The sequence below is a fragment of the Eretmochelys imbricata genome, chromosome 8 (assembly GCF_965152235.1).
Source record: "Eretmochelys imbricata isolate rEreImb1 chromosome 8, rEreImb1.hap1, whole genome shotgun sequence".
NCBI classification, from domain to species: domain Eukaryota; kingdom Metazoa; phylum Chordata; order Testudines; family Cheloniidae; genus Eretmochelys; species Eretmochelys imbricata.
The window spans coordinates 15945921-15971392 of record NC_135579.1 but is presented as its reverse complement, the minus strand read 5'-3'; the positions used below and the strand labels follow the sequence as shown (position 1 = coordinate 15971392).

Sequence of the window (25472 nt, the reverse complement as noted above, 5' to 3'; positions counted from 1 at the left end):
AGAGACACAAACTGCTGGAAAACATTTAAATCAAAACAAAAAAAAACTTGGGGAAAAAAAACCAAAGACAAAAACCTTGGAAGTTTCACAGAGAATAATATATATAACGAAAACATTTACAAAACAAGTTTTGCCTGCAAGCTACCAAATATTGTTCCTTAAACTAAATATATTAGTTTTGTCTGTTTGTTCACTAACTAACCTGTAACAGTATTGTTGTGCAAGACTAGTATTCCCAAAATACAGAACTATTAAGTAGGATATAAAGATACAGCCCTGTATTCTCTTCCCTATCTATTTAGCAACGTTCTTAAATCTACAGCTGCATCACCAACCCAGTCCTTCGTCATGGGCTTTCCCTAGGCAGAGACTGACAAACGTGTGGTGATTTTTGTGATGTACAGAAATTGTGAAAGAACAAACTATCCACTTATGAGTTGCCTATAATTTGGCCGTAGTTTCAGGAAAAGTCAAGGCTAATGCATTACATTTGCATGCTTCATCTAGACTATGATGCAAGTAACAATCTACACACTGTGTTCAAATCCATCTGATGCCTAAGCAGCAATGTGGGTGGAAAGATATAACTGTTACTTGATCTGGTTTAGAGGGTTAATGCACTAGTCCTGGCGTTTTTCTGAAACTGAGACCAAATTATGAGCAATCAGTTTGTTCTCAGTTCCAAGTTCTTTCCTAGGTGACCTCCATAGCAATAAAATGGATTACCTCTTCCTCTTTTGCATGCTGGTCTGTTTCCATGGGCTCTTCATTCTCATCAGATTTGTGAACCTCTACTAAAGATGCACTGGAAACACTGAAAATACCATGGATGTTTACTCTAACTTTGACTTTCACTTTTGAACTGGATCCATCTGTTTGCGGCGTGACTTTTTGAACCAAAAATTGAGCTAAACATTCCAGGAGAGAGAAAAAAGGATATATTTACTCAAGATAAATAATCAAGTGTGAACATTTAGCAGATCTTGACTATTGCTGATAACAGACTGCAATTAAATCCAATTGTGGAAGTCATTTGCCAAAAATAACTGAACTAAATGATTTATTTTATTCAATTAGTCATAGTAACATTTACTGTGCTTTGCAGTTTGTCCCTCATTTTCTGGATACACTTAAAGTTTAGAAATGTGGCATTTGGAAAAATGGCTGTGGGTAGTTTTAGGAAACCTTTAGCTCTGCCCAAATACTAAACTATCTTTTTCCGTTTGGCATATGTTTCTCCTCTAATTAATGTGGTTTGGGAGTTTAGAATTTTGTTCTCCACTCACATGGCTTTAAAACCCAATCTGAGTCATACAAAAACATGTAACCAAAAGATACTAATGTGCTAACACACCCTCAGTATCATAATTGTTAGAGTGGGATGGGAAAGTCCAACCTACAAGATCAAAAAGTTGATAACACTCCACGCACACACCCCAACTTTCTTTTCTAACTATATGGAGTTAGTTCTTATTTCTTCTTTCCCTTTGTTAAATACCTATAGCAGGATCTGGGTAAGGCAACTCCTTGGGAGTAGTATAGTAGGCCTCAAGAGTGAAAGGCTCCCTTCTGAAAAATGAGAGGACCTTGGAGAATGGAGCTGCATGATTCTTGGGGAAAACTTCACAGTTGCTGTGGAAGGAAGAGATATATGAAAGTAGGCAGCTGTTATAATATCTAGAAGGAAATATGCAACAAGACCTAGCAGAAGCACTAAAATGCCTCAAAGAGGTGGATACAAAGGCGACAACTTAAGTTTACTGCACAACATATGGCTTTACCTTGACCACCATTTTACCATAGACTCTCATTAGCAGTGATACAAATTAAAGAATGTGTATATTTAAAAAGCTAAAGTATTTAACTAGACAAAAGCTAAAATGATTGCTTTTTACTGTTACCACCACAAGAGCAGTAATTGAAGTTTTGGCATTTAGGCTTTCAAAATTTTTACAATAAGTGAATCAATCTGGTCTACTTTTCGGTAGCTTCCGTTTTGAGCCTTTTACGGGCATGCTAAAGATCTGGTAGTGTTAAATTCTTACCTTAACCCTTCCTCTGCTGGTGAATTCCATCTTAAAGAAATAGGGTATGGTACCAAATCTGTGATAGAAAATTCTCTCACTTTGAAAGCCGGGGACAAAATAGCACACTATAAGAAATAGCAGAAGAGTAAGTCCAATTGTACAGAATGAAAATACAAATAGCAGTAATGCCAGACCTTTAGATTGTTTAATGACTATTACAAATATGTTAACTCCAAGTTAGACACCTAAATTTTTAAAATATCCTATTTGTTTTAATGGAGTCATGCGCTTTTGCTATAAACAACTTCAGGGACAGTCATGTTTTGTTTGTATTCATTCTAAGTGAATCAAATTTCTCCTCCAGTTGGTCACTCAAGATCATCTGGTGGCAAGTTTTCTGGTTCTGAATATTTTAATGGCTCCAATAAAATGTTTAGTGCTAACAAATGATGTAGGAGTCAAAAAACCCTAAATTAACAGGGATTTCTAAGGGGCATATCACCATGGTATTCAAGTGCCATACAACAATTAAAGTAAAGGCCCTTTCTCGAGAACAGCTAGAACTAGAAACAGATGTTTTACCCTTTACTAATGGCTGAAAAGAGAGTTGTCAAAAATGACAATTAGTGAGCACTTGAAACAATACATAGTATTTGCTTCAAGCTCATGTAATACGCAAGTTATTAGACCTTTAAACTTGTCTCTCTAGCAAAGACTCTAGCACTGCTCCAGGGTTGGATATAGCAAGCGTCACACCAATGTAGTTTTCATTTGCAAGAATTTAAGTCAAGCCATGTCATCTTATTCTTTACTTGAACTAGGTTTCACTTCTATAAAAAGATATGCAATACATTTAACTAAGCAACAATGCAATGTAATCTTGCTTTGCCTAATTTCATGATTACTCTTAATGTCAACCTGTTCTTAGTGTTAGTTCTACAGAAGAATTCAGCTATCTGCCAAGATACCAGTAAAAGTCTTGCAGTGGAAAAAATAATTTAATATTTAATGTATTTATATAGCATCTATTGTTTCCAGTCATAACTGGAACATATACCCAACTCTAGAGGATCATGCCAAGTTGTTGATTGTGCTGTCTGCCTCAGCCAGACATCTCAGTTGATCAGCCAACATAAACAGTCTATGCAGTGAGCCAATCTCACCCGTCCACTGCCCACTTCTTAATGTTCAATCAAATCACTTTTACAGCACATACGCACTTCAAAAAGGTGAAATAAGTTTCACAATGCCTGATACTATAGCACAACATGACCTCACTGACTGCAGTAACAAAGAATAAGGAGACCCCTAGCATACAGGCAATTGTTTACCTGCAATGCGCAGCCTCGTGTAACAGCCTCATCTGCATTCAAAGTTGTACTGACTTCTTTACCGAAAAATTTACTGATCCTCTCCTTTACAGCAGGGATTCTTGTAGTACCACCAACTATTTCTACTGCATAAATATCCTCCTTCTTTAACTCTAAAAAAAGCAGACATACATTAGCAACTTTGTGTTATGAAAATTCCTACACTAAATTAGCAGCATTTAGTGCCTCTTAAACAAGGAAGAAGGTATTGCACTTGATTACAATAAAATCTCTAGCCACCATTAAAAGTTTTGTACTCTCGGATATCAAAATATCCTATTTTACACAGGGATTCTTTAAGGAAATTTTTATGCTACTTGTAACTGAACTGCTACATAAAATCAAGTGCGCAAAAAAGTTTAAATTTAAGATTTGGCAAACATCTAAAGAAAGCTAAAACCATGGATATATTTTCTTCCTGTATGTATACCATTAAGCATTGTAGTCAAGAGAATGCATGTACACTTACTGGCTTGTTCCAGAACACTGCGAAGAGGTGGTTCTACTCTAGCTAAGAGACCATCACACATCTCTAAAAATTTGCCCCTGTTGAAAAAGCCATACGTCAAGTTAGACTCCCATGAACAAAAATTTAAATTGCAAAACGCAACTGTATGCAGCTGAAATGGAAAAAAGCAATTTTAAGTTTACGTAGTGTAAATTTTCTATTTCTCCATCCAGAATCCTAGAGTATTTTATAAAGTTTTGTGTTTCACTAAAGTGATTTTTTGTATAATAAAACAGAGCTGAATATTCCACAATACAAGTTTGTGCGATTTACAACAACCCTACACCCACGCCAAAAAGAAAACTCATCAAGAGTAAGATATTTTGGTATATACTTTTGGAGAGCGTCACGTACAAATGATACTTATTCTGCCATGATCCCTCCAACTCCAGCCACCTTTTATATTAGGCTAGTGCCCAGAGGCTACTAACCAGGATTGCAATCCCACTCTGCTAGGTACAGTACTTTACAAACACAGTCCCTGTCCTGAAGAATTTACATTACATCAATTTTTATAGTGATTACATGCATTAATTACAACACCCACCACAAAAATAATCAAATGCTAAAGTGAATATGTCCCTCTTCCCTTGCACTTGAAGGTCCATAGATTTGGGTTTTGACAGGCCACCAAGGAGCATGAAGTCTAAAGATAAGTGCCCATTACTGCTGATGAACATGGTTCAAACTTAGGTTCTATCTTAACTGCTTCCAAGCTGTTCTTAACTTCTGTTATAGAATGTAGAGCAAGAGATGGTGAAACTTACTAATTCAAAAGCAGTGACAATCTCTATGAAAGTGTATACTAATCATTTCCCCTCTTCTGCTCATTGTCTAAACTATTGTTATTTATAAGCTATGCACCAGTTTGTTGTTCCTTAAATGAGAGCCTCAGTTTTCTATTATCTGTTAAATGCCAACATGAAACCTTTCTTTTAACTAATTTCAGCGATCTAGAAAGTGCCATATTAACAGTTTAGTAATTCAAATCCTCTAGTGATCACATGTACAGCATACAAAGGGTCAACATATATTTCTCCCCCATTGCCCCAGCAATGTTTGTGAATTATGCTCTGGAGGTATCACCTGTACTAGTTCTAATACTAGAACACAGGAGAACATGACACACGTAAGGGCAAAAAGATAGTTCAATCCTCATTCCCATTGTGACCATTCACCATTGTGCCAGACTGACAACTGTTTTTTAATTAGGACACTAGTAACTCAGACTGCCTGCTTAATTCATGCAGGCTACTAAAGAGTCATTGTTCACTACTTTGTTGCTAATAACTCGAGTTAGAATCAGTGACCTAAATGTACCAAAGGTGATCAAAACATTTGTATTTCCCTATTTTTGCAGTTTTTAAATCAACTCAGACTTTATGCTAAGCAATCTGACGATACCTGTTCATAGTTCCAGAAACATCAATATCGTTCATGAAGCATTCTATGTTCATTGGGAGATCAGAGGCATTAGCACTCATCAGCTTCTTCAGTTTCTCACACTCCTGAAATAGTCTCAGCAATGGACGAATCTTTGATTTGATGTCTAATTTATATTTTTTCCCAAATTCTTCACAAAAATAGTTAACCAACATTTCATCAAACTTCCTGCCACCAAGTGTGGTGTCAAATGCTGTAGCAAGAACCTAAAAACGAGACAAGGAGTAAAATATTTCAGTAAGAAAATGGTTCTATTTACTGATTACTCACTAAAACCTGTTAGTAACCAATACAGGTTAAGTAATTTCTTTGTCTGAATACTCAGAATAGCTTGTTCCAGTAATATATATTTGACATCATAATCCTGCTTAGGAGAATAACGCCTGGCTGCTCCACAGATCTTCTGCTATGGCAGTGGCAGGAGTAAAACCAGAAAGAATCAGATATATTGCTCAGCTTTTTCCCCCCTACTGCCATCATTTACAAAGATAAATGCTTTGTGTTGGAGCAGCCTGGTAACCACTTTCTGCTACTAGTAGAAAAAAAGGAACCAATTAACAACCTTTTATTTCCCTCCTCAGTGCCTTCACTTGGTTCATCCCCTGCCAGCAATGAAGCATAGTCCCATGCCACTCTGGCACATTTCACTTTACCAGCACTGCCGGCAGAAGTAAAGTTATTTCACTCTGATGCTCCTACTTGTGCCACTATAGAAGTGCCATGTGTAAGAGCAGCAAGGGTGCAATCCTGACAGAGATGGTCTTTTCCCTGGGCTAGCACTGTAGAGACAGTTTTAAGATTAGATGATGTTTCTAGTTACCAAGTGCATGTCTTGTCGAGGATAGTATGTCATACACTATACCTGTCTATACCAGTTAGAGGTGACATGGATTACACAATTCACCAAAACGGAACAGAGTAAGAGAACTGTGTAATGTTTTGACCGTCCCAGACTGCACAAGGTGCAGTAGTGTCTCTTAAAGTAGTGTCCCTATGGGTGCGCCACTCTAGGGGACTACAGCAGTACCCCTAATGGAGTGGGAGGGGCACGCAGAGTCCAATACTGAAGACAGTACAGCCAAGCCAAATACAGCAGCAAATGCTGAGTCACAGATGACTGCAAAGCGTCCAGCAAATGTACAAGCAGATGCCCAAGTCACTGCTCTTCATATTTCTGTGATTGGAATGTTATTGAGGAAGGCTGTGGAAGTGGAGGCAGATCTTGTAGAGCGAGTTTGCGCTCCAGAAGGAGAATAAAGGTCTGTGTGCGATAGCAGTAGATAATACAGTCTGATATCCCACTAAAAAGTCTTTGCTTAGAGACTGGGGATCTCATAGATCTGTTGCTGATTAATATGATTTCAATCCAAATAAATCCAGTCTTTTTCAGTCCTTGTCACATGGTGTCATTTTAGCATGGTGCTGTCTGCCACATTTGTTAACAGCATTGACAAGCAGGGAATTTGGGGAGGGGTGAGAAAACAAAATGTCCATGTCTTTAGAGGACACACTTTTTTGTCTGCCCATTTGCACGGAGGGGGTACTGTGGCTAGTGCCTGCCACATAGATTTCACTGGATTAAGCAGGGCCTCGTTGATGGGGGACGCAATTCTATCTGAGAAAGACATCAGTTCTATCAGAGCCCGAGACAGAGAGTGCATGCACAGGCTGAACAGACACTGCGACCTAAAATCTCCAATCCAAGGCGCAGGGATGGGAATACACTTAGAGTAGAACACCCATAGGGATGCTACTTGAAGAACAGTAAGATAGTTCACTTCAAATTGCTAATGCCTGCAGGAGTTTCAATCCTGTATATCGATAGAGTCCTCAGCTCTGGCGCGCACCCAAAAAAATCAATATCCCCAAATATTAAAAGGCAACTACATGTCATATATGCATTAATATGGTGATATTGGAGATTACAGTAGCAATTATGTGGTTCCCCTGCCTTAAATTGTCATAACCTTTGTTCTGCATAACCCCTGGCACCAATCTATTTCTAGACACCTGGGTCTAGTGCTAGCACTAGGGTAGCCAGGACTCCCACTGCTACAGGAAGACTTTTCAGCTTATCAAACACAAGGAACACAGGTGCAGAGTAGCATGATCTTGTACTCTTCAACCTTCATTACACTACTGCCAGAGTTTGAGTCATATCCCAGTTTAATCTATGATGCCTAAAAGGGTACTGCCTGCATGTCCACACCGGGCTAAAAATAAACTCATTTGTTTTCTTCATGTTTAACTCCTGCAGATAAGTGCTCATTTATTCACCTGTTAATTCACATCTTTAAGACAAGACCCTTCTCTACTGCCTTTCTAATTTGCCTGAATTCCAGACAGTTTTGAAATGCATGTACCACTTGCACATGCACACATCACCCAATCTCAAAAGGCCTCCTTTCTATCGCTACTAGACTATGGCTTTGAGATTAGTTCCTTCACTCCCATATCTAAACTCATTCTGCTCACAGAATGACAATCTAAGATTGATCTTTTCCTGTTGCATCATTTTACCTCCATCTCACCGATTTCTCAATCCCTTTTTCAAATATGCTGAATTCGAAATTCCACACCACCTAGAAATGACGTTATCCAGTTCTGCACACCAGTACTTATTAACACTTCACCTCTCTCCTTCAATATGTACCATTCCTATTGTTTCAGTGTGTTAACTTTATTAAAGTTTCCATACAATTAATTTGTTCTTGGACCCATCAAAGCACTTTGTAGCCTTCTGGTTCAGAACAACATAATCTCAGCTATATTCCATTTAAACTAGGATGCTCTAAGACTTTAGCTTACTTTTCAGTTCTCTTAAGGCACTACTCTCCTAACTATCTGAGCGCCTATCACAACACAATTACTTGTTCCTTCCACTGGAGCAGCAATATAGGATTACTGGATTTCATAATACGTTTTTGGCTATGCTGCTAACATTACTGAAGATTTTTTCTCAAAGAAAAAAAATTTTAATACCTAATAGAAACAAGTGTTAAGGCAATTGTGCTTCAAAGAAAGATCCAATCTAATCACCTGCTCAAGTTAAGGAAGTTCTAAGAGATTTAATTAACTGTTGACACTTTCACACCTGTTATATTTCCTATAGCGCTCATATCATGGGTTTCAAGGTCAACCGGAAGCATTATGGTCATTTAGTCAGACTTTCATAACAATAAATTAATCCAGTAATTCCTGCTTTAAGACATGAATTCGTGGTTGAACTAAAGCACCATTTTTAAAAAGACATCCCGTCTTGTAAGTTGTACTATTACTATAGAGAAGTTAATAAAAAATAAACTGAACTCTAACTCTATACCAAAAAGTGACTGAAGAAAACATGTTTGTTTCAACAAGCGTAGCAATGAAAACTTAAGCAGATCTTCTTCCCAGTTCTCTAACATAGGACAAAGTTGAACCTTTGGAAAGTATAAGTTGCACTGCCTGGATAAACTGTCATATTAAGGCAGTCAACCAAGCCTATTGTAGTCCATAAACGTAACGTGAATGTTTTTACTCATAATTACAATGGATGCATAAGATTGTTTACTTTCAGTTTTCCTTTGTTGAATGCGCATACTGAAACTTGATATGCAGAATGTCCCATATCAACAAAAACGACATTCCTTGGCTTCTCTTCTAGGGCAGGCAGGTCTTGTTTATAGATTCCATATGCAAGAGCAACTACAAAAAAAAAAGTCAATATAGTAAACAAAATGGCAGTCATTCATCTCCTTTTTTTGGCTGCTTTCCTGAACAATACTTGTTAAAGAATAACTATACTGTCAAGATTTAATGCTATTTTTCCAAGTTATAAAGTTTGAATCTGGTTAAATAATGGACCAGATACAAAAGCTATGGCATGGAAGACTAACTAAAAAAAACAGTTATTAGTTCCTCTTATGTCTTGCATTTATTTCTAAGTATCTTTAAAGAAGAAAGTCTGGAGCTGTATTACCATAGAAATAACTCGGATTCTAGGAACCTTGGAGAGCAGAGTCAGATTAGTGTATAGAACTGGTAATTCTTGATGGAAGGGGTTTGTGACAGACATGGGGAAAGAAGATTTATAATTCCAATCCTGTATACGTTTTAAAGAGAATAAGATTACCTGAAGTAGTTTCATTTATTAGTCGCAAGCAGTTGAGGCCAGCAATCTGTGTAGCATCCATCACAGATCTCCTCTCCGCATCTGTATAGAAACACGGAACCTGCAAGAAATGCATAGCAGTGAGATACATATTTTGAAAGGCAATCCTCTACCAAATCAACAGAAAAATATTGTTCAGAGGTCTGGTACACAAGCCAAACCCTCCCCACTTTTATTTATTTATTTTTAAGTATTTCCTGCAAGTTCAAGATTTTTATTTTGAGTGTTGCAAGCAAGGAAAAGTGAGTAGCTACATGGGGAAGAGAATGGTTTGATTTAATTGCTTATATAATTTTCTCATGCCTTTCCACTTGATCTCATCTTTACAACCATTCATTTTAGTGAAAACTGAGCAAACCCAGCTACAAATAGTATTATTTTATTGATTAAATCTCTAAAATATATTTAGAATGTTAGCATGATAAGCTAAACATCAGTTTTCAGGGAGAGATCTGAGTAAAAAAAGTCACAAGGTTTACTGAAAATAAGCAGGGGCACTAGTTTATGTGAACCTTGTTTATCTATTTGGTTTATAAATTGCAATACAACTCCATTATCACCATGATTCTTCAATTTATGCAGATACACTATGTAGCCAACTTAACGTAATCAAGTTTACCATCACCTACTTACAGAAACAACACAGTCAACTACAGGCTTCTTAAGGGCATTCTCAGCAGTTTCTTTTAGTTTCGTGAGGAGCATTCCTGTCACTTGCTCAATGGTGAAGTTTCGTTCTTCTTCCAGATACATAACCTTTAATGAAAAGCTTGTATAAGTACAGTAAATGACAAGAAACATGCTCAAGTGATATTAAGTAGTGACCTAAGCCTGCAAAAAAAAAAAAAAAAAGTAAGTGGTCCTTAACACCAAGCCTAAGTCCTGCAGCATACTTGTATAATTGCCCCCACTTCACTGCCTAAGCCATGTAGGGAAGGCACCACAGGATAAGATGACAGTTTCTCATTTTATTCATATTTACATCTGAGAATTCAAGACATTTTAAGAGAGGCAAGTTGAAAAGGACATGTATACAAGCTCAAGTTTCGTGGGTTCCAAATGTAAGAATGTATGCAGCTGACTCTTTACCGGGCCTTTAAACAACAGCCTGTTCCATTAGATACCACTAGGCTATTTTTAAATTAAGGAAATTCCTCCATGGTTGAACAGGTTTTGCAACTAAAATATAAATATATTTATTGAAATTTGGTCTGAAATATTCTGCTTTTCTCCTCTAGCCTTGCAGTATATCTGAAGCATTGGTGCCGAATATTATTCTGGTACTTTCTTCATTTCCCAAACTCACTATGGAGCGCAAAAGACTGTTCACACAGCAAAGAGGTTTTTTAAATTTAAAGCAGACCTTGATAAACAATAGCATTCTAATAAATGAATTCAAATCCTGGATTAGCTAAATCACAAGTGAAAAGGAATCTAAGTCTTAATTCTTACTTGAGCACATCAATGACCACTGTGTGTTACAATTGGGAATATCTAATCAAGATGCTCAGGTCTCAAAAGGGTACTACTATTCAGGCTTGAGTCATATGAAAAAGTTTACACAGATCCTTCCCACACTACATACAATTCTATTCAATTAAGTTCTCTATCATTCTGAAATCAGTTTATTTAAAGAAATAGCCAAGATAGTCTATTTCACAAGGCAGTTCTAAGCCTCCTTCATAAAATAAGTAGATTTTACTAGCTTGAATTTTAGCCTACACTACAGATCTCCCTACATTTATTAATCCAGCAATGAAGATTTTTCTAATGGAAAGTGCATTTGCAAAGGTAGAGGCCCCAGTGCAAAAGGGTTCAAAGCTAAATAGACATATGAATTGTCATTGAGTTTCCCCTGTGGTTCTCTTCCAAGTATGTCTGACTCACCTTGATGCCAGCTGAGCCTGTCGGCAGCTGGACAAGTTCATACGCCAGGTTATCTTTTTCAGCTTGAACAAAGGGATCTGAGAATGCACGGCCATGAAATCTTTTAAAACCTTGTACGGCGTTCTTTGCATTTGAAATAACCTAAAGGGAGAAAAATACATTAGTCTGAGATGGCAGGGGAGCTTCTGAATTTCAGAGAAAATAAGCCAATAGCAAGTTTGTTTATGCTTTTCTTGCCAAATCAAAATTTGTAATTAATTTGTATTTTCCAACAATATAAGGTGTCTACTAAAATACCCGAACCCAAAAACCTACCTCTTCCCCTTTCATCTCCCAAATGATTCTTGCAGGAGTTTGTTTAGATTTTTAAAAATTCTATTTTAAAACCTTGAGCAAATGTTGATGAAAATCCATGTAAATACAGTTCACTTTTAAAAGGTGTTCTGCAAATAGCTGTAAAATTCCATCTTTAGGAATATACCTCTCTTCACTGTATTCCTCTTTTCCCCTACTTTTCTCCCCACTTTGACCACCTTCCCCAGCTTGCCACCAACTAAGCTAGGAAGGACATTGAGCACATTTAACGTCACTTTCCGGCCCATTATCTTGTCCTGCTCTGGCCAGCCAACTCCATGTGACATTCCTGCATGATACTACTACCTACTTTGGAACGTTCCTACCTAAAAAACTTCCAGTGTTATCGTGAACCCATTTAAAATCCAAGCGGGGACTTAAAAGGACAGTCAACTTGAAGTAGTGAAAATTGTCTAGATACTCTTGTTATAAGTAACACCTATGATTAACGTAACCAAGGATGAGAAGAAAAGTATCTGCTTTTAATTTCTTTGTAACGTGTGTGACAGCACTTTACGCATAGCCATTTTTCTGAATACTAGGTTTTCCATTATATTTACATGATTCTTTCACTAGCAAGAAGGGAGAGGAAAACACATAAGGGAAAGCTAAGGCCTTGTCTACACTTAAAATGCTACAAGCAGCACAGCTGCGCTGCAGCAGCTGCACCACTGTCGCACTTGAGTGTAGAGTCACTCACTACCTACGCTGACAGGAGGGATTCTCCCATCAGCATAGATAATCCACCTCCCCAAGAGGCAGTAGCTAGGTCAACAGAAGAATTCGACCTAGCGCTGCCGACACAGGGACTTCGGTTGACTTAACTAGGCTGCTCAGGTGTGTGGACTTTTCACACCCCGACCAGCGTAGTTAAACTGATATAATTTTCTGCTGTAGACCAGGCCTTAGTCAAGAACTGGTATGGGTGCTCAAGGGCATGCTTAGTATCAGACATTAACTTTACTTTTTTTTTTTTAATATATGTAACTAGATTTTAAATTGACTGTCCCTTTAAAAAGCAACTTGCTCTTAGAATTTCCAGAAATCCAGTTATTACAGTTCAAACTGCATATCAACTATATCCCTGCACCAATGTGCATCTCCAGGCAGCAAACACCTTAGTGCAACATCAGACCAAACACACATAGGGAGCAATTCTACATTTGACAAGATGTTTCCATTTAATTCTAGCAAAAGAAGAAAACGCACTGAACATGTGGGGGATCACAATTACAGTATGCTTGCTGTGTAGTTTAAGCATCTCAGGGATTCTGGAAATCATTTCCTAATATCTAGAGATATTTGTTCTTGTGAAATGTTGACAGTGTTTGAAAAGTTACTTTCTGCAGGTGACAAACAATATATCCAGCAGGAAACATCTTTTACAAAAATAAAAATTGGCAACAATCTGACCGGTAGATAGGAAGGGTCATAAATCAGCTAAATCTTGCCTTACTCCCAGATTAATATTTACATAACTACTCTACTTGGCTATACAAAAAACTATTAGCAGACAGTTATTTAGGTTGTAAAGTCAAGCACTCAGAAGACTGGAATGACATTTATGGTTGCATGGGCAACCATAAATCTATCTGCCCCTTTGGCCTCCAGCCTGTGCAATGAATGAGGCAAGGATCCCATGGAAAGAACGGTATGCAATGTTGTAATTAAAGACTATCCTAATGCATATGCACAAGGAGGATGAACTAACATTTCATGAGAAAATGGTATTTACTTTGAGTGCTTGATTATGCAATCCAAACATTAACAAGATTTTTGGTATGTAATTTCTCAGATTTCTTTTAAAAAGGGAAAATTCTATTATGTACAACAAGTAGTACATTCTTACGTAACCCTTAAGTCCCAATCCAGAACAATGACAGATTACAGAGTTACAAACTGAACAGCTTAATAAAGCTCAAATGCTTCTTAAGAGTTTTATTAAAGATTTAATTTAGAAGCAAATATCCACTTTGACATGGATATTTGTAGTCTCTCCATAAACAAGAAAATACTGGAAAAAACACTGTGTTAGGAATTTTGCTTTGGTTTATAAGCAGTTCTTGAACATACAAAATCCTTACTTGGCTTTTAGCTGCAGCTCCAATTGAACGATTCTTGGGTCCAAAGGCTATACATGACCTAGAATGAGAAGAAACATTTCTGATCTAATTCAAGTTTAGAAATAAAGATTTCTAACAAGCAGCCATTGAGTGATTTTTTTAAATGTATTTAAAGATTAAGACTATCACTAGATAAAACTGTCAGTTGTATAGAACAAGACTACTGTAACAACATTTTAAAATTGCTATTTTCCCCAAGCTCTTCCCACTGTTAACTACTAAGAGTCAATATATTAACAATGCAGGACCACTCTGCCATTATGGCTCTAGAATAATATTTGAAGAGCATAACACTCATTATGGAGTAGTTCTCTAACAAATAGCAAACTTATGAGCAGTGAAACCTGTTAATAGTCAAATGCATTCCCTACTAAGTTTCATAATAAAAAAGTAACATTTGTCCAGCCTTAATTTTAAATTTAAACACATTTACATTCTTCATTTTAGAAGAGAATTCATAATTTAAGGCAACTTCTGTTTCTGGCCACTTTTGAAGGTTTGTCTGCAAAGCAATTTATACAGTGGGGTAGAAATCTGACAGGATGATGGTTGTTCACAACAAGGTGAATAAATATTAGTCAAGAGGGCTAATTTTGTCATCCATTAATGCAGGTGATCATGGATACCCAATTTCACCATCATATTTGTGAAAATAAAAATACCAAGGAAAAACTCATTTCTATAGTTATAAATATCTGTATAGTGGACTAATTTAAAATTAACTCTTCAGTTCCAACAACAAGGAAGACTGAATAGAATAAGCACAAGGCAAAAAGCCCACAAACACCAAATCAAACCAAACATCAGGGTTTGGATCATGGAAAGTCAAATAGACACACTTTATTCAAAAGAATGTGTGTGTGTTGCTTTTTGATGCCTACCAGTTCTTTAAGAGATAAAAGAAGTCCTCATCTTTTTAGAGAATGAGAGTTACTACTGGTCAAGCCTCCTTACTTGAGGAATTTTAAAACTGTTACGTTAAACAGTCAGCACCCTTACAAAATCTGAATACACTCAAAAATAAAATCAAACAGATTTCCCACATGGTTCCTCTAGGCCAAGTTATCTGTCTGCAAGCAACATTGTAAAGGGATTATTTCAACCAGTTTTTACTACTAACAAGCACATTTTAATAGGTATAATTATTACATTGATCCCAATGCAGCACACAAGGGAGTTGCTCTACAGAACTGGTTGCCCCATGGGAAGCGAAAGAAACGGCTTCTAGAATATCCTGCTATGTTGAACTACCTTAACACAGTGAATAAACAGACACCACCAGCATGGAAATTTGCCATGGCATGATTGGGTTATTGTTTTATAGTCATTGTTGGTGCACTGTCTAGTTAACAAATGAAAGCCAGTCATGCACTTATAGAAGTACACTGTAATGAACTTAAGAAGCACATACTTAGAAACATGTCTTGTGCTTAATAACGTGATTCAAAGGCTTGGCCAATAAAAAGCTACCAAGTTCTGTTTTATGGAAACATTAAGGCAATAATAAAACTAATACTGTGGACTTGTCTACACTACAAAGTTAGGTCAGCTTAATGGCATAACACATAACTGTGAAAAATTTAATGTGCTGCATGATTTAAGTAAGCCAACTTAAGCCCCAGTGTAGACACTGCTAGGTCAATAGAAGAATACTTCCAGGATCCCAACAGGCTGAGAGATGGATTTATTACAGCACTGGAAGAATCCCTTTAAGTCACTGTAGCAAGTGTCTACAGTGGTGCAGCTTCAGTGCTGCAGCTATGCCACTAATGTTTTTAGCGTAGACATAACTATATATCTTGAGGCTTCAGGCTAAACATTCCACAAGAAACCAGATTAATTCAATTTGGCCCTTAGGAAGAAATTAATATAGAAGCATTAACTGAAGGTTCTACTTCTCTCCTGTGCGCATAGAACATATTTAGCTAGTTACCTGCAAAATTCAAGAGTCATTCTGAATTCACAGGAACATCACTACGTTTGGTTTAGTTATTAATGTAGTGCTTCTCCAGAGTTCCAGATTAATAGTTCTGAGACTAGAATCCTCTCTCTATCCACAGAAAGGGGTGCCACATGGGCAGCAGCAGAACAGGCTTTCCTACACTGCCACACATTTGTTCTATTGAGATCCCAATAGGGATCAATTAAAAAAAAAAGTGCTATGTAAGATTATCTTAAAAAGCCCTTATTTATATTTGGCTTTAGTGAACATTTATTTTCTAAACAGCTGCCTCATATATGTTTTGCAGATTTCAAAAAAAAATCCTCAGAAGTGCTAAGGAAGAAGTTTATAAGAAAAGTTTCTGTCTCTGGATGGTGGAAAAGGAACGTTGGGAAACTTTCCAATATTTTAGTTTTGTATTTGGAACCTATGTGGCCCATACTGGCTTTACTGGTCAGATCTTAGTATTTTCTGTGTATTAAGACACTAGGAGCTATTTCCCCTTCCCTCCAGCTGACTGAATGTAGACCTCAGTAACAGGTACATACGATATATCAAAGCTCAAGCTATATACCTTTCTGTTTTCTTAAGCAACAGAGACACTTAAGTTATAATTTCAAAGAACATTATAGGATAAACACACAAATGGTGAAAATTTAGTTTAACAAACACCCACACATTTTAAATAGAAGCAGACGCAATCACAAGACGGACATGGGAAGCCTAGTGAAATCTTGTCAAGACAGGATTTCAGCAAAGTTAAAACTCAACTATCATATTAATAGGCTAGGACAAAGTAACATGTGGGTGCTGCTCAGATATCACTTTAGATTACACTTATCCTTTGTCTCCATGCACTACCTTGGAAGATGCATGCATCCCATCTGTCATACAAGACAGCAGTCCAGTCAACACACAGAAATGGCACTATTTTGCTAAATCAACTTCTTAATCTGTCTAGTTAAATCAGTGCATCTTCCTTGTGTGGTTTAAAAGTGCTTTAATCTTAATTCAGTACTTAATCAATATAAATTGATAGCTGCTACTCAAACCATTTATGAGTGCCCATACAAGCTGCACTGATTTAATTAAATCAGTTTTGAAAGATTTAGGACTGGTCTACAGTTAAAATGTAGGCCAACTTAGCTGTCACTCAGGGGGTGAAAAATCAACACCTCTAAGCAACATAGCTATGCCAACCTAATCCACAACAGACAGTTAGGTCAACAGAGGAATGATTCTATTGACCTAGCTACCATCATTCAGGGAGGCGGTGTTCCTCCACCACTGACAAAACCTCTTCTGTCAGCATAGATTGTGTCTATGATACAGGATTATGCCAGCATAGCGATGGCACCGAAGCGATGCTGGTATAGTTCCCAGTGTGTAGACATGGCCTTTGATAAATTGGTGCAATTTCTGCATGTAGATCAGCCCCAAGCTTCTGTTTGATGGCAACTTTAATTTTCACAATTGAGAATTCATTTTCTCCAGGTAATTTGTTGCGTTCAAGTTCATTTTTGTGTCATAATATGAGCACTTCAAGAAATATCCCTTTTAGATTTCTCCATCTCAGTTACAACTGAAGTGAGCAACCTCAACCCAAAAACATTAGAGCCAGTGGTTGTTCAGAGGGTTCATGCACAACAGGTCTAGTCAACACATAAGCAACCACCAGAGGGGCAGGGGAAGGCATATGGAGGACTCCATATATTCAAAGTTGAACAAACACGGAGCAAATATTTTTAGGGTCAAGTTCTGCCTTGGGATGAACATCAGCAGATCCCACCAAACTTAATAAGAACCTAGCAAGCATGGATCCAAGGGTAGAATTCAAACACAAAACTCATTTTCTTTAAACTACTGTACAAACTCAACTGTGATCAGTTGTGCAAAGTGATTTTGCTAAGATGACAATACTTCAATATATATTGGTTACAGCAAGTCACACATCCTGACCCTGTCTTAGGTTTAAATCTCATTATGTAAACCAAAACCAACCACATTATTTTACTCTGCCTCCATATTGTCCCATTCCCCCCGCCCAGAAAGTGTTGGATCTGTGGAACCAGGTAGTATCAAGTACATTGTAGAGGAAGTTCAAGCCTCACTTTGAGCTAATTTTACATTACACATTGGGCCCAAAAGTTTCACAAGTGACTAATGATTTTGGATGCCTCACTTTTCTGAGTACACAACTTGTGACACCTTTAAAGAGCCTAATTAACTGAACATGATAAGCATCCAATTCTTTGAGAGCCAGGCCCTCTTCTTTCTCTGTCTCTCAAGCAGGGCACTAAGTAATTGTATCTTTGTACATTTGCGTTTCAGACTTTGGTTAAAGTGTATTTAAATTTTGTTTCCAGGATTTAAAATCTATTTAGTGTTATTAAAATGACATGGGAATGTTGAATGTAGACATTCCATGATAATTAGCATTTTACTCAGAGATGCTGGAGAACCTTTTCAAGTTTTTAATCCTCTAGCACCCTTAGTACAAATCCAGTATTGGTTTATTTTTGAACATCTACTAGCTGTTGTGGCAAAACTGCACTACATTGTATGTACTGAAATGGAAAGACTCACACTCACTTTAGAGTTTCAAAACTAAAAAAGCAGTAATTTCCTGAAACCTGGGAAAGATTTCTGAAATTAACCAACATCTTGTATCTGTTATTCTCTAATTTTACTAGACACTGGTTTTCAAGACTGTTTAAATACATGTTTAAGAAACAAGCCTTGACAGTATTACTTTGTATAGAACCAGTAAAGGTATAATGAACAAACATGTTAATCATACAGCTTTTCTACATTCCTTCCTTAAAGACAGCCAGAGCTATGGCATTACTTACAAGGAAGCAAGATGAGGCCATACTGCTGGCCATCCATCACTGTTGCCAACACAAAATGAGAGAAAACTGACAAATGGAGTTACTAATGAATAATTTTACCTTGACTATGTAGTTTGTTGTAAAATACTATCAGTTCCTACCACACTGTGTTCAAGTGAATGGACATTTTATTCTGACACATCGGAATATAGTTTTATACAAGTCAGCCCTCTAAAAAAACAACCTTATTAAGAAGACCTGAGAGTCAGGGACACCCCAAGTTCTAATTTCAGCTATACTGCTGACAATAGGTCACTTTACCGTCTCTTGCTATTTTATTTAGTGAGTTATTTATGACCAGAAAGGAAGCCATCTTCCTCTACCTTGGTACAGCACAAAGCTCACCATTAGCATTGTTGAGGACAGTTACAGAGGTGGCTCACAACGAGCTTAAAATAGTTCAGTCACAAAGTATAGAGAAGACTCTAGCTGTATTTCAACTGCCACTTTTGTTTCTAAAATAAAAGCCTGTGTAGCCCTTTACAGTCATGATGAAAAGGTCCCTGCCCAAATACTCCTGGGGAAATTCTGCATCAAAAAATTAAAATTCTGCACAAAATTTTAAAATTCTGCATATTGTATTTGTCAAAACAACACAATATAATCACCAGTTTCAATTTTTCTGGTAATCTAAAAATACCTGTTTGTCTGTATTGTTAGACATACTTGCTAAGAGAAATTTCCTCACAAATAGAGTGTTAAACCCCTACAACAACCCAGTTTCTGTTTTCCTGTTATGCTTTTGTTGGTTCCCTCAGTTTGGGTGTGTCACAGGTGCTAGCTAGGTATTTTTTAGGGGAAAACTGTCCCTCCAGTCTTTTAGTCAATTCTCATTTTTTCACTCTTCCCTGGAAGGTTACCATAATTCAAGCTCCCAAACAGAGGACACTGCCAAGGGAGAGGGAGCTGGAGGGGTGTACAGTTGAGGGGGTTGTGTACTGGGATGGGGCTATTTGGGGGTCCAGTCACTCACAAACCACTCCCCCCAGAACCCAGCTGCAGGACACCTCCCGGCCCAGACACCTGCACCTCTCTGTCTCCAGAGCCAAGCCGCTGAGGATCCGCTGAGCTTCATTACTGTGCCACAATTGGATGCGATATGACCCCACCTCTTCACACCCTTTGAGAGAGCCAACGCAGCTACATCTCAGGGGCCCACTTCAGGTCCCGGGTAGATGAGGATCAGGCCCAGCAGCCAGACCACACAGAGACGCAGGACCTCCATCCCCACTGGGCTGGGCACTCCGCTCACTGCAGGGGCCACAGCCCACATGCCACCTCCTTTGTTCAGGGCATGCTAGGAACCACAGCCCATCTGCACCTCTTGGGCGAGCACACTGAAGTGGGGAGCCAGACTGCTAGGTCCAGTGGCCTCTAGCAGCGGCCAGCCACTCTGCAGTGCCTATTCTGCAAGGAAAAGTGGAATTCCGCACAGAAAATTAATTCTGCATTGCACAGAATTCCCCCAGGGAAGCATCCCTAAGAGCTGACAGACAAAATATTCATAACATTCAAAGGTGGAGCACAGAGGACAGATTGAAGCATACAAGCACAGTGAAAAAAGAAAAGGAGTACTCTAAGGTGCCACAAGTACTCCCTTTCTTTTTGCAAATACACGGCTGCTACTCTGAAAAGCAACAAAAGAGCACTTTTTGCACAATCTTAGTTCCTTTTTTTATTTGTAGGTCATAAATGTGAACCAAATAAACTCACACACGCTTCCTGTTTGAAAAAGTTTGATTTTTTTTTTTTTAAGTTACATTTCCCTCTTCCCCACCTTCTCACTTCAGTGGAGTTAGGCCTTGCTGCCCCTGGTCCCTCTCCCAGAAACACATGTCCCAAGCCCTGCTCGCCGAGCTGCGCCGTGGTTCGCCCGCACAGCTCCCAGGCACGCCACAAGACGGGACCAGCGTTTAGCCCGTGTGGGGAGCCCAGAGGCTAGCGCCCCGGCCTGCAGCGAGGTCTCTCAGCGGTACACAGATCCCGCCGGGGTGCGCAAGGAGAGGGCACTGCTCAGCCCCCACCCGCGCGTTACTAATTTACTACATGCGCAGAACCAGGGTGTTATGAGGCTTTTCCACGCTCCGGAGACCCCCCCTCCCAAGTCACCAGCGTTCCCCAACAAGGGAGCGGGAGAGAGAAGGGGCAGCGCCGCCCTTTCACCAGGCCCCAGGCACAGGCCTAACAGGGGCTAGCCGGGATCCGGCAGGTCCCCGGCGCGTCTCCCCCGCTTCTCCCCCGCCCCTTTACTCACGGGGTGCTGCGGTCGCTGTACTCGTTGGCGACGGTCTCGATGCCTCCGGCCCGGGCCACGGCTACATAGCAGCTCTGGAAGCCCAGATCGATGCCCACCACCGACATGCTGAGGGCGGGGGTGGGCTGAGGAGGGATCCGGGAGACGAGCGGAGGGTGCCGGGCGAAGACTGAACGGCTGAGGAGCTCGGGAAGGGCGGCTGAAGCGTCTGGTTCGGCCCCGACCGGCGCCTGAGCCTCACTAGTGCCGACGTAGCCGACTCAGCCCGTTTAAATGAGCAGCGGCTCCGGCAGTCTCCTCTCAGGGGAGGGGGAGAGATCTCGAAAGATCCCGTCCTGTCGGAGGAGGAGGGGAGCGTGGAAGTGGAGGGAAAACCTCTCGCGAGATTCCCTCGGGGCGCTCGCTCTCTTTCCCCGCCCCGACCGTCAGGATACGGGGGCGAGAGCGACCGTTGGGACGTCCCGAGCGGCTCTACGCCAAACGGCTGGTACGCATGCTCAGAGAATATCCCCCCCCCCTCCCCCAGCTGCATAGGGGTGGGGCAGCTGCGTCGCCTCCTTCGACACGGCTCCTCCCCGTTTTCTCATCCTCACCTCCGACAACCTCCCCTTTCGCTCCTCCCGGCACACCCTGTGAGTCAGTCACTGTGCCCTGCCCTCAGCGGGCTGGCAGCCTCGCCGCCTGCAACGTCACCTTCCTGCCTTGCCCTGCCCCCGGGGGCCTGGTTCCTTCACAGAGCCCCGGCCTCACTCTGGGGGTGAGAGGTCGGCAGTTGTCCCATCCTGGGCGGGGTTCATCCGCGAATGCTCCAGCCAGGGCACAACATTGCCCCCCACACCAGTGCCTTGAAATACAGTACCTCAGGGAGACAGTGAGGCACACCACCTCAGAGTCTGTTCTTACACTGGTGCAAAGCCACGGTCACTCCCCTCACCTATACAGGTTTGAATGTAGTTAATCTGGATTAGCCAGAATCCAGAGTATGAGTAGGATCATAGGCAACATTACAGACAGACAAGATGGGTGAGGTAATATCTTTTCTTGGCCCAGCTTCCGATGGTGGAAGAGAAGCTTTTGAACTACACAGAGCTCTTCTTTGAGTTTGGGAAAGGTACTCAGAAATGCCACAGCTAAATACAAGGTGGAACAGATAACTGCTTATGCTGAACTAACACATACTGTATTGGCTTGTTAACACCTGTGCAGTTATAGGAGGGTTAGTGGGTTATAGATTGCTGTAATAAACCATAAATCCAGTGTCTTTATTAAAACCATCATTTTTTAGCCCAGGTCTACATTAAACACTCACTTCAGTATACAGTTATTACATTGCTCAGGGGTGTAAGCAACATAGTTATACAGACTTTAACCCGCCGGGTAGACAGCTTCTCGTGGCGAAGGAGTTATTAAACCAATGGGAGAGCTCTCTCCTATCAGCTTAGAGCGTCTTCACCTGCAATGCTACAGCGGCGCAACTGCCTCGGTGCAGCTGTGCCGATGCAAGATTGTAGTGTAGTGTAGACCTGCCCTGTTTAGCAAAGTTATGAATTTAAGCTCCCAGGCTCATCTTTTGAAAGTGTTGTGTAGGTTTCCTTTGAGGACGAGGATTGGGGTGTCAGATATGAAGTGATTGTTTTATTAAAAGTATTTGCCCACGGGTAATATGGTGTTTTTGTCTTTTATCATTTTTCTATGTGAGTTTTTTTGAGAGCAAAGTGATTGTCTGACTTCACCCTCATAATTGTTATTAGGTCAATTAGTGCCCTGGAAGAGGTATGCCACAAGTCATAATAGACATGTATAGGACCCCTGGATCTTGAAAGATGTGTTGATTATCATAGCATTGGAGATGTGTCTGCTGGTTTTGCCTGTGTTGTTATGGCAATGTAGGGTGCCACTTTGAGTTGGTGGGTTCTGGTCTGCTTCTGATGACAAACTTGGTGAGGTTGGCAGGTTGTTTAAAAGCCAGAAGAGGGGGCTTGGGAAAGATTTATTTCGGGATGTTGTTCCCATCAAGTGTGGGTTGTAATTGTTTGATGATACCTTGTCTGAGTCCCCATGTGAGGTGACAGGTGACAACTAGGGGTGTGCAGTTGGAAGGGTTTTTTTTCCATATTGAAGCAGGTTTTCTTGGCGGATTTAGGTGGCTGTTCCATTATGAGATCTTCTTTTCTGGTGGTTTTAAATGTGTACTGGTTGGTTTGAAATGTGTTAGGCCATATATCCAAGACTTTCACCTCAGCATATTCTGTGGTATCTGAAGCCCTGGCTATAAATAACAGATTTCTTGGTGTGTTTGGGATGGATATTGGATCTCTGAAGGTAAGTGTGGTGATCCATGGGTTTCTTTGTATATAGCTGTCTATAGGGTTCCATTGTTGAAGCTGATCATGGTGTCCCGGAAGTAGATGCTTCCATGGGAGTGTTTTAGAGAGAGTTTGATGGGTGGGTGGAAGGGTGAAATCTCTGAGGGAGTTTAGATCATCTGTCCAGATGAAAATATCATCAGTGTATCTCAGGTATATCATTAGTTTCGTGGTGCATGTGTCCAGAAATTCTTTGTCGAGGTATCCCATGAAGAGGTTGGCATATTGGGGAGCCATCCTGCTATCCTGATTATTTCCATGGTTTGGCCAAAGTGTTTGTTGTTGAATGTGAAATGTTACAGGTGAAGATGAAATGAATGAGTTTGGTGATGTTTGGGATGGATATGTGAGTGTTGTCCATTGTCTTGTAGATATTTGAGGCAGACAGTGATGCTGTCATTGCAAGGGAATTTGGTGTATAGGGAGGTGACATCAATTGTGGCAAGGATGGTATTCTGAGGGAGGTTGTTAATGTTGCGGAATTTCTGGAAAAAGTCAGATGTGTCCTGGTGGAAGGTGGCTGTTTGTGTGGTGAGTGATTTGAGGATAGTTTCTATGAGTCCTGATATTCCTTAAGTAAGAATGCCATGGCCAAATATAATGGGTCTGCCTGGGTTCCCTTGTTTGTGTATCTTGGGAAGTGCATCGACAGTTCAGTTCAAATATACTCTATTGGAATGACAAATTCAACAAGCATTGCCAAAATATGCATCAAGCATCGGCTTAGAATAAACTATATTCTGTAAAAGCAGAATTGCCAATCCCAAGTGCTCAAAAATCATGGGCCATGTCCACCCCAAATTATGTGTTTAAAAAACAACAGTGAATTTTGGGTTCTGTTTATTTGCCTTCTGGTTTTTGAACCCATAGAATGCACATTTTCTAGTTTTTCTCTGCAACCATGAGGGTTAGAAATGTATTTATATTTTCATTATAAGAAAATTGTTTTTTTCATGTAATCCCATGTCTCCAGAAGCTAGGGCTTCAAGAATAACACCAAATATTGTGAGACTTGTGATGAAATTGTGATAGTTAGCAACACTGAAAGTCCATGTATTATAGACCCATCATCTGCATTCTTTTGGGTTTTATGAAAGACCATAGTCAGAATGTTATCACAAGTATAAAGCAATACTGCCCTCCTCAAGCATACAAATATCATAAAATTGGCATAAAACCATGATTTTATAAATAATAAATGTTGGGAGGGAGTATTTGCGTTCTGTTGTTTAAACAACATTTTTAATTCTTTCACTGCAACCGTAAAGGCTAGAAAAGTACTTGTTTTTGTTAAATGAAATCTACAGTTTTGTTAAATGAAATCACTTGCCTCCAGGATCGTGGACTTTAAGAAAAACACCAGATACCATGAGACATGATAAAATTGCAGGTGTTGGCAATATTCAAAGACTATTCAAGGCAGGACCATTGCACTTTCAACATAAAGACCCCTTGTCTGCTGAGATACCATCATTTTTTGGTTCACCACTATTGTATACTTGAGAAGAAAGAAAGATTTTAACAGCATACCTCATCAGCAGTTCTTCCCTAACACATCAAAATCTCTGCTGAGTCCTCCCTCATTTTTCCCACTATAACACCGTAAGTCCCATTGGACTTGATGGAACTCCCTGAAGAGTCTATTGTCTACCGATGTTCTGTTGAAATCTCAGTAGAATATTGGTAGTATAAGCGGGATAGCAATGGAGGTGCATTTGGCCTGACATAGCTGGCAAGTTTATACAGCAACTAAGGAGTTAATTATAAATGTTTTACCTTTTCCTATATCCCCTCTGCAATGTAAAGCAGTTTTGAGATCAACGGATGAAAAGCGCTATTTAGATAAGTAGTATTTATTATTAAGTCAACATTCTGCCATGCTGGGGGTGCCCAGGTAAGACATAACAGACCCCAACAGTTAAAACATAGTTGGATCTTGCTGTGCAGACTGGTCCGTATCACGTTTTGATTATGTTTCTGACTAGTCATCCAAAAATTCAAGGCTGTGTCACATTTTGAGAATGTGGTTAAAACACAACTTAGCCCCATTTATGCTGCAAAGACAAACTATGTCTTAATTGTGTTTGGAGAATGACTGTGTTATAACCAGAAGCTTCAGTGTCAGATGGATTTCATTAGATAAATATATAATTG

The 25472-nt window shown here is 39.6% G+C and overlaps 1 protein-coding gene across 1 annotated transcript in view; it reads right to left on the bottom strand.

Annotated features, from left to right (window-relative positions):
* Positions 1 to 21383, bottom strand: part of HSPA4 (heat shock protein family A (Hsp70) member 4) — a 40739-nt gene extending 19356 nt beyond the window's left edge. Inside the window, exons 1-12 of the mRNA XM_077823608.1 lie at positions 20953 to 21383; positions 13827 to 13884; positions 11389 to 11529; positions 10135 to 10257; positions 9463 to 9562; positions 8902 to 9035; positions 5310 to 5554; positions 3867 to 3943; positions 3359 to 3510; positions 2046 to 2152; positions 1499 to 1632; positions 727 to 908 (exon numbers count right to left, since the gene is read on the bottom strand). Coding sequence (XP_077679734.1) covers positions 727 to 908; positions 1499 to 1632; positions 2046 to 2152; positions 3359 to 3510; positions 3867 to 3943; positions 5310 to 5554; positions 8902 to 9035; positions 9463 to 9562; positions 10135 to 10257; positions 11389 to 11529; positions 13827 to 13884; positions 20953 to 21059 — 1560 coding nt within the window. The 5' untranslated portion in view covers positions 21060 to 21383. The remainder of the gene's footprint in view (positions 1 to 726; positions 909 to 1498; positions 1633 to 2045; positions 2153 to 3358; positions 3511 to 3866; positions 3944 to 5309; positions 5555 to 8901; positions 9036 to 9462; positions 9563 to 10134; positions 10258 to 11388; positions 11530 to 13826; positions 13885 to 20952) is intronic.
* Between the last annotated feature and the right edge of the window lie 4089 nt (positions 21384 to 25472).